The following is a 17,602-nucleotide window of genomic DNA, read 5'->3' on the forward strand; positions in this document are numbered from 1 at the left end:
GCCTTTAACAACAACAACATTATTACACAATTTTCATGCACATCTATCATGCATAACTAACAAGCTTATATACATATGTATTCAATCACTACGTAGAAGTTAATTTGCTTTAGCATCCAGAATATATATATGATAATTCTAGATAAATACAACAATTCCGTGAAACCAAACATAAAATTTAACAAATATCTCGTTTATTCAAATCTTAATTTGCATACATCCTTAAATCATGCATAAATTATTAACCCTGGCTATGCCCCTCAATGTTCCTGCACTTTCACCGGATACTTCTCAATGCAATCAGCCCAAGGATTATCCCCTCCCATGTTCACAGCCCTCTTACACTTCCAGACTGTGCTGTTGCATTTAAACCCGCTCCCAAGCCCAATTTGCCAAACTCTATCCCCCTTCTTCATCCTCCCTTTGGCCTCAACATAGCTCAGCTCATACCAAGGCGACGACGACGACGTGTTCCCAAACCGGTGCAGCGTCATCCTCGACGGCTCCACCTGCTCCTCCGTTAGTTTCAGCTTCTTCGACAGCTCCTCGATCACCGCCCTCCCTCCGGCGTGTATGCAGAAATGCTCAAAGGCCTTTCGAAAATCCGGCATGTACCGCTTCTTCATGATGTACCCTAATGCCCATCTCAAGAGTTCGGACAGGGGGAGGACTAGGGGAGCTATAGTGGTTATGTTTTCCTTGAGGGCGGCGCCCGCGATGGCCGTCAGGTTTTTCGAGAGCGAAACTCCAATGTTGCCCTCACCATCCTCTTCCTGGTAGACACAGCGGTAGGCCTCGTCGTTGGCAGCGTGGTTGGTCCGGACGACGTGGACAAGCTCATATTTCGCGCGGCCAGAGTCTGATCGCTTGTTTGAGAGGAGAATCGCGGCGCCGCCCATCCGGAAGAGGCAGTTGGCGAGGAGCATCGACCGGTTGTTCCCGGTGTACCAGTGCTCTGTTATAATCTCCGTGGTAACAACAAGAGCCGTCGAGTTTTTGTGCGCATGGAGCTGCGCTGCGGCGAGGTCGATGGATATCAGACCCGCGCTGCAGCCCATCCCGCCTAAATTGTAGCTTCGAATGTCACTCCTCATCTTGTACTTGTTAACGATCATAGCCGTCAGGGACGGCGTAGGCGAAAACAGGCTGCAGTTGACAACCAATATGTCGATGGCCTTGGGTCGGAGCCGTGTTTTCTCGAATAGAGAGTCGAGCATCGAGAATATGACAAGCTCGGACTCGGCGCGGGAGGCAGCCATCGTAGGCCGAAAGGGGATGACGTGGTGGGAGGCGGGGAGGGCGGTGTCGTCACCGAGGCCAGAGCGCTGGAGGATCTTGCGTTGGAATTCGATGCTGGAAGGCTGGAAGGAGGGGATATTGTGAGTGTGGTACATAAACTTGTTGAAGGGGAAGCGAAATGAATCGGAGGGACGATAACAGGTGAAGTCAACAAAGGTAGGCCATGGCGCGGCGGGTGGAAGGTAGACAAGCGGTGGCAAGCGAAGAGGGTGAGAGGGAGGAGGGAGGAGGAGAGGATGGAGGAGAGGAGGGTTAGGGTTTTGGATAGGTTGAGAGAGAGGTGTTTGATGAGGGAGTCCATCCTTGGTTGTACTATGAAGAAGGTAATTATGAGGTTGATGATCAAGTATTTGAGGTTTTGGTACTTGGCCATGGCTAATGGTGGGATGAGATTGAGAGATTGGAGGTGTATTGTATCGAAGAGGTTGATGAGTATTTATAGGCGCGCTTTTTTAAAAAAAAAAATTCGACAAAAAATAAATAGGCTTATATTTTAGTTTTACGTTGCTTGGAAGCTTCCTTTTCACTTGTATATAAACATTACGTCCACTAATATTAACGAAGATTATGATCAACTTCTCCCAATACTCTATACTTAACAGTAGCAATATATATTTAAGGAATGCAAGTTTACCTGTAACATATATTTCCTATGTGAAAATCAAAACTAATTTATCGACATTTTCTATATGAAAAAAATTGCCTCCAGACCCTAGAGTTGAAAAAATCATGCTCTTGTCTTATAATTAAATTGTCTTCAAATGTATCTAATTTAAAAAAAAAAATCTAAACATGATTCTTACTTAATTCTTTCATATTCCACCAACTCATTTCTCATGGTACAGCCTATTCTCTTCTGTACATCATCCCTTCTCATCCCCCATTTCCCAATCGCCTCCCTCTCCCGCATTCACATCTCATACTTGAACCAAACTCTCCTTTCTTGAATGCCATTATTAGTTTCTTGCTACCTTAATTAGGCTCTTTTTTCTTTTCAAAAAAAAAATTTAAAGCACCGACTTCAAGTAAGGAGTAAAATGTTTTAATTTTGAATTTAAGTGATGAATTTTTTTTTCTCAACATAAAGGATTAAGCAAACCGTATTAAAGAATTGGGCAAATATACAATTGAACTGCAAAGGTTTAAATAACCATGTGATAAACTCCATGAGGATATATGCTAAACTTGTATTGTATATCTTATCTATAGCAACTTTAAGGCAAATAGTTATAATGTGTTTGAAAACTTTTTAGAAATGGATTAAGATTGAACCTGATCTAATTTTAGAAGCTCTTTCTTAATTTGGCAAAAGGATGCGCCAGTATTATCTTTTTTTTTAATAACTAATTTAGAATAGGGCTGGTCTGATGGATTGCGAAGTACATCCTTATTTTAATGTGCCGGGAGTAGGGCTGGGCATATTCGGTTCGGTTCGGTTTTATGTCCAATCCACATCCAATCCGAATTTTTCGGATGCTCAAAACTCTCATCCAGATCCAGATTTTTTCCCCTTCATCAGAATATTCGGCCCAACCGAAATTCAGTTCGGTTCGGTTTGGTTTCGGTTTTGAATTTGCAAAGAGTTCTATCCAAAGACTTCTGTTGTGAATTTGTAAGCTGGGCATTGTCCTCATGATGAGGTTCCTGAACTCGCCAACAAAGTTTTCTTAGACTGGTTATCATCTTTAGAATAAAGTTTTATGTTGATATAATTACGCAGAGAACTGATGTTTTAAAGATGTTGTTCATATAATACAACATACTTATCTCTTGTATGTATCATGTACATAACACATTTTGTGATTGATTTGAATCTTATTTAATTCTCAAGATCTTTTCTGTAAAATTTTTTAACTAAAGTTTAAGTTTATTTAATTACACGGGGGAGTGATGTTTTGTATGATATTGTTCATATAATGTAGCATATGCATCTTTTGTAAGTGCATCATGTGCATAACAAATTTTCTGATTGATTTGAATCTTTACTTAGTTCTCAAGGATATTTTTCTGTGATATTGTTGTACTCATTGCTTGAAATTGCTCCTTACGCCGTTTGAATTTATTGGATGATAACAGGAAAAGTTTTGAGGTATAAGTTTAGTCTTTAAACCGCCCAACAAAATTCGGGTTGGTTTTTTTTGGACGGTTCAGGGGTTCAAACCGGATCCAAACCGATTTAATTCGGTTCGGACGGTTTAGAGACTTCTTCTCATCCATTTAATTCGGTTCAGTTAACCGGTCCGTTTTTTCGGACGGTTTTTTCGGTTGAACCGGTCTTTTTCGGTTTTTGCCCACCCCTACCGGGGAGTACAACATCCGGGTGTGAATTGATTATTTAAACGTTTTTTTAAGCACATGGATTAATAAATATTTCCATCATTCGATATATAGGTTTACTTTCTAGCTTGACGTAATACGCTCTATTTATAGCCAAGCACGATCGAGTAGAGACCATAAATATTGCAGTTGTGTTTGGGCCCAGAGCCCAGCTGCTCCTTTTTATGGAAAAATGCAGTTCAACGTCGACACATAACTTCGTTTTAGGGTGAAGAACTGGACTGACGACAAGCCGACCAATTTCTTCAATTTCAATTTCAATTTTCAACGATAGCTATAGCTACTCTTAACTGAATCTGACCTGTTTAATTTAATGAGTGGAGTGTCACAATCACAACCATCGACCCATAATTAATGATTGTGATTATATATGGTCTCTTCACTGTTTTTTTGATAGTGGAAAGAATCTGAATCTCATCACATGAATTTAGATCATTTCCCCTATAAAAAAAAGTAGTGGATAGACCATTACCTTTAATCTCAATCATTGATTATTGGCGATTATGGTATAATTTAAATTTGACACTCGCCATACCCTAGTGTTCTGTGCTCATTCTTAATTGGAACTCAAAGAAAAAATCACAACCACCAACTCGATAATTATAGTTGTGATTATATAGTGGTTGCTCGACTACTTTTTGATAGTGGAGAGGATCTGAATCCCATCACATGAATTTGAATCATCTCCACTATAAAAAAAGTAGTAGAGAGACCACTACTTTTAATCTTCACTATTGATTATTTAGTAGGTAGTTATGATACAATATAAATTTAACAAGCACCACATCCCGATGTATTGCACTCATTTCTAATTTGCGCTCAAGAAAAAAATTACAACCACCGACTCAATAATTAATGGTTGTGATTATGTTATGTGGTGGTCCCTCTATTAATTTTTTGATAGTGGAGAGGATCTGAATCCCATCACATACATTTGGATCCTCTCCACTATAAAAAAAATTTAGTAGAGAGACCATTATTTTTAATCTCAACTATTGATTATCTAGTAGAATGTTATGATATAATCTAAATTTAACATTCACCATACCCTAATGTATTGCACTAATTCTTAATTTGCACTCAAATAAAAAATCACAACCCCTGACTCGATAATTAATAGTTGTGATTGTCGCGCGCCTTTGCGGAAGCCTTGCACGAACTCACAACGAACCTGTGATCACGAGTAGAAGAAAGCCAAACTCTTGCACAAATCCAAAACCCAATAAAGCCAAATCAATCCAAACAAAGAGATATACGTGGTTCGGCAATTTGCCTACGTCCACGGGGAGAGGATGGGGAGATTTCACTAAATCAAGGAGAGTACAAAGGGTTACAATCACACAAATTCTCTCAAACTAACCCTCAACCAAAGATCTCACCTTGCTCACAATATCTCCCTCTCACAATGCTCAAAAGATTCCTCAATCTCTGATCTAAAATCCTCACAAATCGTTTCCCTATTTATACCAAAACAAAACCCCAATCAGACTGCAAATAGGAAACCTACGTATGCAAAAAACCCGTCGTAAGTTGACTTAACAGAGCTCACAAGTCGACTTGACAGAGAGAAAATCAACAACTGGAGAACACTTCATAAGTCGACTTAACAGACTGTTTGTTTTGAGTTATTCTTCACGTTTTTCACAATTCCTTCGCCGTTTTCACAATTCTCCACCTCGGCGAAGTGTTCCCAACACTGAGCCGACACCAACATGAGCACCAATGTGTCGTCTCTCTAAACTCGGCTGCACCAATGCGGTTGCCTACGTACCCCCTCTCCCAAGGGATCAAGCCGCCCGTAGTTCATCCAAATGGCCGCCAACGGCCTCAACAATTACGAATGTGCAACAAGTTTCGACAATGATCAAACTTGTTGCTCGGAACCACCTTAGTGAGCATATCTGCCGGATTATCCTTCGTGTGGACTTTCACAATTTCCACATCGCCATCTTCAAGAACATCCCGAACGAAGTGATAACGAACGTCAATGTGCTTCGTCCTCGCATGAAAAACCTGATTCTTCGCCAAATATATAGCACTCATGCTATCGCAATGAATAGTGACGGATCGCTGCGATATACCAAGTTCTTCCAAAAGTCCTCGAAGCCAAATAGCCTCCTTCACAGCCTCCGTAACCGCCATATACTCTGCCTCCGTCGTAGACAAAGCCACCGTAGACTGTAAGGTGCATCTCCAACACACCGGCGCACGGGTCAAAGTGAACACATACCCCGTAGTAGACCGGCGCTTATCCAAATCCCCGGCATAATCCGAATCAACATAGCCAATGCATAGCTGCCCACCTGTAGTGTCCCGCTCATAAACCAAACCAACATTGAGCGTACCTCTAATGTACCTCAAAATCCATCTCACGGCGTCCCAATGACCCACTCCTGGATCGTGCATGTATCTCGACACCATGCTCACTGCCTGTGACAAATCCGGCCTCGTACATACCATCGCGTACATCAAGCTCCCAACTGCGCTCGCATATGGAGTCTTCGTCATCAACTCACGGTCTTCAACTGACTTCGGTGAAAGGCCAGCTGAAAGCTTCAAATGGGCTCCCAACGGTACACAAACTGGCTTCGTATCCATGCTAACATGGAATCGCTGTAGAACCTTCTTCAAATAAGCCACCTGTGTCAAACAAATCCTGCCCTTCTTCTTATCTCTGCCGATCTCCATCCCTAAAATGCGCTTCGCCTCGCCCAAGTCCTTCATCTCAAACTCATTCGAAAGCTGAACTTTCAACTCATCTATAGCTGACCTGGAACTAGAAGCAACCAACATGTCATCGACATAAAGCAACAAATAAATGTACGCACCTCCTCTCAACTTGCGAAAATACACGCAAGGATCAAACTGGCTCCGAGTGTACGAATGACCAAGCATAAAACCATCAAATCGCCTATACCACTGTCGAGGAGACTGCTTCAAACCGTATAGCGATTTCTTTAGCCTGCAAACCAACTTATCTTTCCCTGCAGCTCGGAATCCCAATGGCTGAGTCATATATATTTCTTCATCAAGATCACCATGAAGAAATGCTGTCTTCACATCCAACTGATCTAACTCCAATCCATACTGTGCCACCAAAGCTAGCAAAATCCGAATCGACGAATGCTTCACCACCGGAGAGAAAACCTCATTGTAATCAATACCTTCCTCCTGTGCATAGCCCTTCGCAACCAACCTAGCCTTGAACCTCACTGGAGTGCCCTCAATGCCCTCCTTCTTCGTGTACACCCACTTGCACCCAATCGCCTTCCGCCCCTTTGGAAGCTCTACAAGCTCCCATGTATCGTTCTTGTGAAGAGACTCCATCTCCTCCTGCATAGCCACCTGCCACGAATCAGCCTCCGAACTCTGCTCGGCCTCTCTGAATGTAGTAGGCACCATCTCATCGATACTCTCCACCGGAAGTGCATATGCAACTGTGTCGGCATACCGTGCTGGCACCCGTATGTCTCTCCTCTGTCTCCGTGCCGCAATAGAATCCTGAACCTGAGCCGTCGGTCCCTGATCCTGCTCATGAGTACCCGTATCCTCCGCATCACCGTCGTGCTCGCCTGGCGTCACCTCAGTCGGCACTCTCATGGATACTGCACTATCTGGACTCTGTGGAGCTGCATCAATCTCCACCACCTGCGAAATCTCCTCTGTCGGGTTGCTCTCCACCTGATGAGAGCTGGGAAGCTTCAAGATAGAAGCCTCATCGAATGTGACGTCCCTACTCAGCACAATCTTCTTATCAACTGGATCCCAAAGCTTGTATCCCTTGACACCACGCTTGAATCCTACAAATATGGCCTTCCTAGCTCGAGGTTCCAACTTATCAGTTCTAACATGATAATATGCAGGGCAACCAAATACCTTAAGCTGGTCATAGTCATGTGCTGTCTCTCCCGACCACATCTCCATAGGGGTCTTCCCCTCAATCGCAGATGAAGGCAGCCTGTTAATGAGGTGGCTCGCATAAGAAAGTGCCTCAGCCCAAAAGATCTTCTCCAAACCACTATGCGCCAATAAACATCGAATCTTCTCCAGCAAAGACCGATTCAATCTCTCTGCCACCCCATTCTGCTGCGGTGTATGACTAACTGTGAAGTGCCTCTCTATGCCCTCGTCTCGACATAGCTGCAGAAAGGGGTCTGAGGTATACTCGCCGCCGTTGTCGGATCGCAACGTCTTGATCTTTCTCCCAGTCTGCAGTTCCAATCTCTTCTTCCACTCCACAAACAAATCTAGGACTTCACTCTTATGCTTCATGGTGTACACCCAACATCGCCTAGAATAGTCATCAACGAACGTGACGAACCAATGTCGACCACCAAGTGATGCCGTCTTAGTGGGACCCCAAACATCTGTGTGCACGTAGTCCAAGATGCCCCTCGTCCTATGAATGGCCGTCCCGAACTTCACCTTCGTCTTCTTGCCAAGTACACAGTGCTCACAGAATTCTACTTTACCACTCTTGGCTCCCTTCAAAAGCCCCTGCTTGCACAATGCCTGCAGTGACTTTTCACCTGTATGCCCTAGCCTGTAGTGCCAAAGTCTGCTCATGTCCGCCTCTGAAATCGCCGAAGCAACCTGGCCAATCTCGGTGCTCCCCTTCAGATAATATAAATTATGATTTCGGACTCCCTTCATCACCACCAAAGATCCCTTAGTAACCTTTGCTACAGCATCCTCAAAGGTCACCCTGAATCCCTTCGCCTCCAAAGCCCCCACTGAGATAAGATTCTTCTTAAGTTGAGGAACGAATCTCACCTCCTTCAGCTCACGGACTACTCCATCGTGCATCCGAATCCTCACAGTACCTATCCCACGAACGCCACAGGATTGATCATTTCCCATGACCACAACACCCCCATCGAGTCTCTCAAATGATGAGAACCAATCTCGCCTAGGAGTCACATGATAAGTAGCGCCAGAATCAAGCATCCACTCCGATGCATCCAAATGGTTCACCTCCGGAGTAATCAAAAGAGAAAAGCTCGAATCATCGGAATCATCGCCTTTCGCAACATTCACCTCATTGGCCTTCGGGCCCTTATTCTTGCTATTCTCCTTTTCTTTGACTTTCGGGCAATCTCTTTTCCAATGTCCCTGCTCCTTGCAGAATGCACATTGATTCTTTCCAAGCTGGTGACGACCTCTTGACTTTGACCTCCCTCTGTTTCCACCTTTCTGATATGAGCTTCTACCTCTCGCCGACAAGGCCTCTCCTGAAGTACTAGCGCGGGAAGTCTCCTTATCCTTCCTCCTCAAATCATAGTTCGTCAATGCGTTAGTCACTTCACTATAAGTGATAGAAGATCTCCCGTTCAGCAACGTAAGCACGAAGGTATCATACTCCTCATCCGGTAAGGAGCCCAAAAGAATAATAGCCTTGTACTCATCTGTGATCTTCTCATCCACGTTCGCCAAGTCCGACAACAACTTAGTGTAGTTGTTCACATGAGCCGCAAGCGAGGTACCTCTGGACATCTGGAATCTGAATAACCTTCGCAGCAAGTGCAACCGGTTCTCAACACTCTTCGTAAGGTACTTATTGTTGAGAATTTCCCACATCTTCATCGCAGACGTCACCCCAATCACATCGTATTTCAGCTCCTGTTCCAAACAGGACCTGATCACCCCGCAAGCATTTCGATTCATCTTTTCCCATATCGCTTCTTCATACTTAGGTGGCCTCACATCGACCATGATGGTCTCCTCCAGATTTTGAGCATTGAGCGCATCCTGTACGTCGCTCATCCACAAACCAAAATTGATCTTGCCGTCATATTTCACAACACTAATCTTAGTGTTCTGAAAACCCACTTGAACTGTGCCTGTCATCTTGCTGCTTTCACCAATTACTTCACCCATAATCACAACTTCCAAATTGTAGAGAAAGATCCAAACTTTGAAAGAATAAGAAATTACCCAACTGAACCCTAGATTGGATTCCAAATAGAACTCCTAACCACACGAGGAAAGCGAGATCTTCAACGGCAACTTCAAACCCTAACTCCACTAAAGCCTAGAACTCCAAGAACCAAGCTTCAAACTGAATCTTCCTCCACCTAATCCAAAACCCTAGATCTGAACCTGGGCTCTGATACCACTTGTCGCGCGCCTTTGCGGAAGCCTTGCACGAACTCACAACGAACCTGTGATCACGAGTAGAAGAAAGCCAAACTCTTGCACAAATCCAAAACCCAATAAAGCCAAATCAATCCAAACACAGAGATATACGTGGTTCGGCAATTTGCCTACGTCCACGGGGAGAGGATGGGGAGATTTCACTAAATCAAGGAGAGTACAAAGGGTTACAATCACACAAATTCTCTCAAACTAACCCTCAACCAAAGATCTCACCTTGCTCACAATATCTCCCTCTCACAATGCTCAAAAGATTCCTCAATCTCTGATATTTTAACCTCACAAATCGTTTCCCTATTTATACCAAAACAAAACCCCAATCAGACTGCAAATAGGAAACCTACGTATGCAAAAAACCCTTCGTAAGTCGACTTAACAGAGCTCACAAGTCGACTTGACAGAGAGAAAATCAACAACTGGAGAACACTTCATAAGTCGACTTAACAGACTGTTAAGTCGACTTGCCATAAGTCGACTTAACAGTCATGCTAAGTCGACTTGACAGAGGCTAAAATCACAATTCGGCTGCAGATCGTAAGTCGACTCGTGCACAGTGCATGAGTCGACTTATGCCAGTTTTTCTGGTTTTTCTGATTCTTTTCCTGATTTCTCCACAGTGATTATGCGTTCCCTCCACTACTTTTTGATACTGAAGAGGATCTAAATCATCATCACATGACTTGTTGTGCATGGCGGAAGCTCGAAACTACATGAACAAGAATGAGATAAATCACAATCAATAAGACGAACACAATACCACAACAAGACAAACAAATTTTACGTGGTTTGGCAAGTTGCCTACGTCCACGGGGCAAGGAGGGATGAGTTCTTACTATTAGAAATCAAGAGAATACAAATAGGGTTACAAATCTCACCAAATAAACCCTAAAACAAAGCCTCTAGATCTCTCACAACTCTCCCATAATTAGATGCAGCAATCCCCTCTCAAAGACTGCTCAAAACGCTTTTACTTAACCCTAATTAATTAGGATTAAGATTATATATCAATTCAGAATGAAACGGGTCAGAAAACCAAACTCAATTGCAAACTCGTATCGCGGTCGACCGCAGAACCACACGCGGTCGACCGGATCTAACGACCGAGACTAAAAACCCTAACAGGGTTTGACCGATCGACCGCTGAATCCATCATGGTCGACTGCAAAAAGTCCAGAGACTTTTCGTAGTCGTGTGCATGTTTGCGGTCGACCGCCGCGTCATCCGTGGTCGACCGCGAAACTGTGAGAATGTCTCCTGCTATTTTTCCTGTGGTCTTCGTCGTTGTGCTTGCCATTTCTTCAATTCTCCACCTCAGCGAACGTTTCTACCAAAACTGAGCTGACACCAAAATATCCAAATGTCTCACTTGTTGCGTCCAGGACAAAGTGAAAACAACCCATTTTAACAGACTTAATCCACATCAAGTTGGGAATCTAAACAAGAGCTCAAACAATCTCTCCCCCCCATCAAAACCAACAAATCCAACCGGCTGCATCAAACAAGACTGCATACGTATCCTCTTGCCTAAGGAATCAAGCCGAACGTAGTTCACCCAAATAGCCTCCAAAGACCCTCAATACTGAAAAATGTTCAATAGCTTCAAACAATGATCAAATTTCACACCTAAAACAACTTTGGTCAACATATCTGCATGGTTGTCCTTCGTATAGATCTTCTCCAATATGACGTCTCCATCATTCAATATGTCACGAACAAAGTGGAATCTGACATCAATATGCTTCGTGCGTGCATGATAAACCTGGTTCTTTACCAAATAGATAGTCGACATGGTATCACAATATACCCGAAGGGTCTCCTGTGTAATGTTGGGTCCTCTTGTTTTGATAATGATTTTACAAACAATTTACAACTAATATTGTTTTTAGTATTTTGTTTTGTGTTGTTTAGTATATACAGAAAATTGAGCTAAACAAGATATATTGAAGCTATGCATATCAAGTCAATCAATACAAGTCCAAGCTTCAAAAGATTCTTTTTCGGTTTACTTAGTATAGGATTATATAATGTGTGTTAATTCTATAAGCTCAAATACACACACACATTATATTTGTGAATTTTCATAAAAATAGGTGTTTTTATGCAAAATATATTCAAATATGTTTTGGACTATACAAACTATGTTAACATCTTTTATTATGTCCATAAAAAGATTACACAAGTTTTTCAGAACTTGATTTGAGCTAAAATGGCAAAAACAACATATTTGAAAAACATGTATTTTAGCACTTTTGAATATTTCTGAGTTTTCATAAATGATAAGAGTAATTTGAAAATTTCCTTTTCCAACATGTTCATATTCATGATTATAAACTTTTCTCAAATTTTTACATTTTTTGGAATTTATTTACTATTTTTAATAGAGCCTCAAAACTCATATTCAAAAATCGTTTCAAGCTGATAACCTGTTATCAATCGACTGATTAGTCGACTGATGACATCAGTCGACTGATTAGTCGACTGAAGAATGTGTCTGTAATCTTCAAAAGTTTCTGTTCTGTTTTGGTCTACTGACCAGTCGACTAATGATCCATCAATCGACTGATAAAGACAGTCAGTCGAATGGTGAGCTGTCTGACACCTACAATGGTCAGCTCATCAGTTGACTGATAATTTTCGTCAGTCGACTGATAAGCTAAAATGGCTATTTTTCCAGCCTTGAGTATTTTAACATTTTTGCTGGTTTTCATTGGGTTTTATGCCTTGGTTTTTCTTCCTATATAAAACCCTATTGTTCTCATCAGAACAACCATTCAAGAGGGTTTTAACAAGAGTTTAAAAGTGTTTAAAAGAGTGTTTAAGTTTGAGTTTACAAAGATGTGGCTTGCTCTTTCAATTGAGGATTACATCCTCAATCTTCTTCATCCTCTATTGTGTTTATAGAGAAGTTTTTCTAACTCCTTTCTCTAGCAATTTATTATTGATTTTCATATTATTATTATTTGCTAGTTTGCTAATTGAGTTAGGTTTTATTTACACTCATTTTATCACACACACCCTATTTTGAGATTGTAGGATTTCATACATCATATATTGGGTTGTGGGTTTGTGATTTGTCAGATTGAGCTTACATTGAGTTCTCATCCAGTTAGAGAACATTTTATTATAATTGAGCTTTATTGTAAGTTGCACATTGTATTACACTTGTACACCGAGAGAAGTGTGTGGTGAGAGACGGAGACGGTTCCAAGAGGAGTGGGTTCGATAGTAAAGCCTAGTGAGAGGTGATAATTCTGAACACTTGAGGAAAGTGACACGGGCTAGGCCAACACTTAGAGGGTGTGAAGTGTATTTGCAAGTGTGTAAGTTGTAAAATTTTTAGTAAACTAGAAAACCGTATTGTGAGGTGTAAACGTTATTCGGGTGAGCATAAAAAATCCGATTGTGATAGTGAAGATCTCCTCGAGGTGAGGAACGGAGACGTAGGTCATGGGGACCGAACTCCATGATCATATCTTGTGTTTGCGTTTGTCTTTTGCGCACTATCACTTGTGTTTATTTACTCTTGTTCATATATCCCTGCATATATCAAATTGAATATCAAGATTGTTAGGATATATTTGTTAATAACTTTTAATCGGCATTAATATCTAATAAGATTAGCAATAACCCTATTCACCCCCCCCCCTTAGGGTACTTTCAATTGGTATCAGAGCTTGGTGCTCTTGATTTAAGGTTTAACCTCCTTGAGTTAACGGTCCAAGCTTTAATATTGTTGCTAATCTTTTTTTAATATTATTTAATTCGCTTGCTCATATATTATGGATATGTTCAGTGTAGGCTACGATATAAATGTTGCTCCTAGATATAGTTGTTTTCGTCAAAAGTTGCCTTCATCATTGATTTCATTAAACTTCAAATGTTACAAATGAATTCAAATAACGAAAATAAAAATTATAACTTTCTTGAAAATAAACACAAGATCCGTTTATCGTCTCTTGCTTGCGTGGGTCTTTAGCCTGTGACGGGGACGTCGATATCCGTAAACTACCTGGCAATCAGCTCTGATCCAGAAAAATCGGGCAGAGCTTCGTCGATCCGCGAGGAGATCTAGAAACTTGAAGCGCCTATCTCGGATAAAGCGAGATATTTGCTCTTCTTAGGATTACCGACGAAGGGTAATGCTAAGGAACGGATGCGGGTGATGTAGATCTGATGAAGAACTCTCTTGTGTTGAAGTGCTCGATCACTCTTCACTCCAGCAGGGCTTCGCCAATTCTCCAAAAATCCAGATCCTGAAAAAGTGAGGCCTAAGGCTTCTATTTATAGGCAACACCCCTGGGGCGTCCCCAAAAATCTAGGACACCCCTTGGGCGTCCCCAAAAATCTAGGACACCCCTAGGGCGTCCCTAAAAATCTAGGACACCCCTGAGGCGTCCCCAAAAATCTAGGACACCCCTGGGGCGTCCCCAAAAATCTAGGACACCCCTGAGGCGTCCCCAAAAATCTAGGACACCCCTGGGGCGTCCCCAAAAATCTAGGACACCCCTGGGGCGTCTCCAAAAATCCGAGACACTCCGCTGTAAATTCTTCGTCCGAACTCGGATTTTAGTGATTCGAATTGTGTTGGAATTCTGACGAAGAGTTCTATCAGCCCCGATGGTTGGATTATCTGTAGAACGAACGAGACACGAAAGGCGTTGTTCTTTTTGTAAACATCGCGGGGCTCTCGATTAGCCTGTGCCTTCGTTATTCCGAAATTCTGTCAGCTCACGTAGTTTGTCGATTCACTTCAAGCGTTCACCGACATCAATCAAGCTTCTGTGAACCAGATGGTGACGTTCATTGTCGTTCCTTAACACTGAGCTATTCGTGGAGACCTATAGGCAATTTTCGATGCCTACAGGCATGTCCTTCGTCTTCAGCCTTTGAAGGCTCAAGAGCCAAAAGAAAATTTGAACTTTGCTGGGCAGCAACTTGTTCCAAATAGAAGAAATGTATTGGAAACGCAGACCACCATCTCCTAGCATAGAGTAGAGAGACTTGATAGAGAATTGATTAGTTACAGTTAGGGACCAAGTTGGCCTGTCTACTGCAAGGGATGAGATTAGGTTGCATTCAGAAAGAAGTGACATAAGAGCTAGCACTTGGGCTCTATCCTGATCATTGGTAGGACGCCTGATAATAGGTTTCCAAATCCACCTACCCCCTTGAACTCTGCCTTGGGAAGCTATGGGGGCATATTTAGAGAAGGCCAAAAGATAAGCCTTGGGGAAGAGGCTAGCTAAGGATTTAGCTCCAATCCATTTATCTTCCCAAAAGAGGACACTGGACCCAGAACCCAGTTTCCAGTGAACAGAACCAGAGAAGAATTGGTAGCAAGAAAGGATATCTTTCTAGAATCTGGAGTAGAGGAAGGGAGAGGCAGGTTTGTGGAGATTTGACGAGTAAACTTTATTCCCTTCGGTGATAAGGCGAGCGAAATGGATTGGAGAATCTTACCTACATGATTGTTATTATCAAAAAATTTCCAAAGCCATTTAGAGAGGAGGGAGATATTAAAAAGCTGAAAATTAAGAACTCCCAGTCCTCCATAAGCTTTAGGAGAACAGACTGTCTCCCACTTGACTGGGGGATTACCTTTGGAAGATATAGGAGATTCTCCCCAAAGGAAGTAACGCCTACTTTTATCTATCTTCTTAATGAGCCAGAAAGGAAGTTTGAAGAATGACATATAGTAGAGAGGGATGGAGGATAGGACGGATTTGAGGAGGACCAGACTACTACCAATGGAAAGAAGTTTTCCTTTCCATTGTGATAGTTTGCTATCAAGGGAGTCTAATAGAGGTTGCCAATCAAATTTAGATAGGGTGCCCCTCTTCATAGGGAGACCAAGATATTTGAAGGGAGGGGAGGCAAAAGAACAGTTAAGGATTTTGGCCAGTTGAGGACCCTTTGTGGAGGATTTTCCACTGTAGAACATGGAGGATTTGGAGAAATTTATAGCCAAGCCAGAAACATTTTCAAAGAGGTATAGAATGGATGTGAGGTTAATAATATCAGATTTGATGGCTTTACAAAAAATAATTGTGTCATCAGCAAACTGTAAAGACTTAATATCATTGAGCATACCCTTGAGGTGGAGCTCTGAGAGGTCTCCATGATTACAACTGTTGAGGAGCATTCTGCAGAGCACGTCAATAACCAGAAGGAAGAGCATGGGAGAGAGAGGGTCTCCTTGTTTGAGACCTCTATGGCAAGAGAAAGGATTGGTTGGAGTGCCATTGACTAGGACAGAGGATTTAGAAGGAAAAAGGATAGATTTAATCCAGGAGCACCATTTGTTCCCAAAGCCTCTGGCATTGAGAAGACTGAGGAGGAAGTCTCAACTAACACAGTCGAAAGCTTTGCTGAAGTCTAGTTTAATGATACATGCCTCAATTTTCTTGGAAAAGCATAGATTGATAATTTCATGGCCCAGAACAATAGAATCAATTGTAGACTTGTCACACTGAAAAGCAGATTGAGATGGATGAACCAAGAAGGACAGGAAAGGACTAAGCCTGTTAACTAGAACTAGGTATGCATGGAATTATATATTTAATTTTTTTTGTAATGGACTAAGCCTGTTAACTTTTTCTTTCTGTATTTCAATATTTAATTTGTCATTTGTATCAAAATCAAAATACGTATGCATGGAATTAGATATTTATAATGCAGAAAAAGTCCATAAAAAACATCAAATCTTTCATGTAATCTCTACTATATTCAATAAAAAATCTGAGGGAAAAAAATTAGTGAAGCAATATTCTTCAGCCAAAAGCGCACGTTTTTTTACCAGAATTTAGGCTCAACATAATACAAATTGAGAAACACGATGGACCCTTTGGCAATGGGCTTCACTTTAATTTTTAAGCTTGATGCCTAACATGTGCTGTCACGACCATTTCTCACGTGTGAAAACATGCAAGTGGTCCAGCTAAGCACTGGGTGAGAAACATGTGCAAATTTAATTTTCAAGTACCAAGATCAAATTAAATTCTTAATATGACGATGTTCAATATGAATTTATGGCTTATCTATTTTAATTTTATATGAAATTAAGATAATCTGTACAACGAATATTAAGAACAAAGCAGAACTCATGTTATTATGATATTTGAAGTCTCTTGTTTAATAGATAATAAAGAATAAAGATGATGCAGTCAAGGTTGCTATTCACTTCAAGTTTGTTTATAAAGATAAAGACTAGGCAATCTTTAATAAAGTATTTTTTTTATTTTTTTATTTATAATCAATAACTTCTCTTGGTTCTCAATCTGACAAAACTGATCTCTTGAATTTTTTGAGAAAATTTCATATTTGTCATCACTCTGACAATCCTGTCTGGTTGCTTTCTAAATCTGGTATTTTCACAGTGAAATCCTTCTACCAGTTCCTCATCCAGAGAGGCTCCTTATCACCTCATTTCAAAGTTATACGGAAGAACTCAATCCCATCAAAAATCAATTTCTTTATCTGGCTTTTATGCAATAACAAACTTCACACAAAGGATAACCTCTTGCTAAAAGGATGTACTGGAGATCCAACATGTATCTTTTGTGGCTTTCATCAGGAAAACAGGGACCACTTATTTTTCTCCTGCTCATTATCTGCACAAGTTTGGACACATTTTAAGAATTACTCTCTCCCTTTCCCATGGCCATCATCTTTTGAAGATCTTTTATTAACTGTTAATAAGCTTCATGGTAGAGTTGGTTACATCTGGCGCAGCTTTTTTTCATATATCTGCTGGAACATTTCACTACCACATATTTGCTCTAACGCAACGGTTCAAAACCGTTGCGCTAGCCAT

At 41.5% G+C, this 17,602-nt stretch overlaps 1 protein-coding gene across 1 annotated transcript; it reads right to left on the minus strand.

Moving 5' to 3' along the window:
• Positions 178-1,473, minus strand: LOC109845458 (3-ketoacyl-CoA synthase 6-like). Its single transcript, XM_020414706.1, has one exon. The coding sequence runs from the start codon at positions 1,392-1,394 to the stop codon at positions 261-263; it is 1,134 nt and encodes a 377-aa protein (XP_020270295.1). The 5' UTR covers positions 1,395-1,473; the 3' UTR covers positions 178-260.

This window comes from Asparagus officinalis, chromosome 6 (assembly GCF_001876935.1).
Source record: "Asparagus officinalis chromosome 6, Aspof.V1, whole genome shotgun sequence".
Classification (NCBI taxonomy): Eukaryota; Viridiplantae; Streptophyta; class Magnoliopsida; order Asparagales; family Asparagaceae; genus Asparagus; species Asparagus officinalis.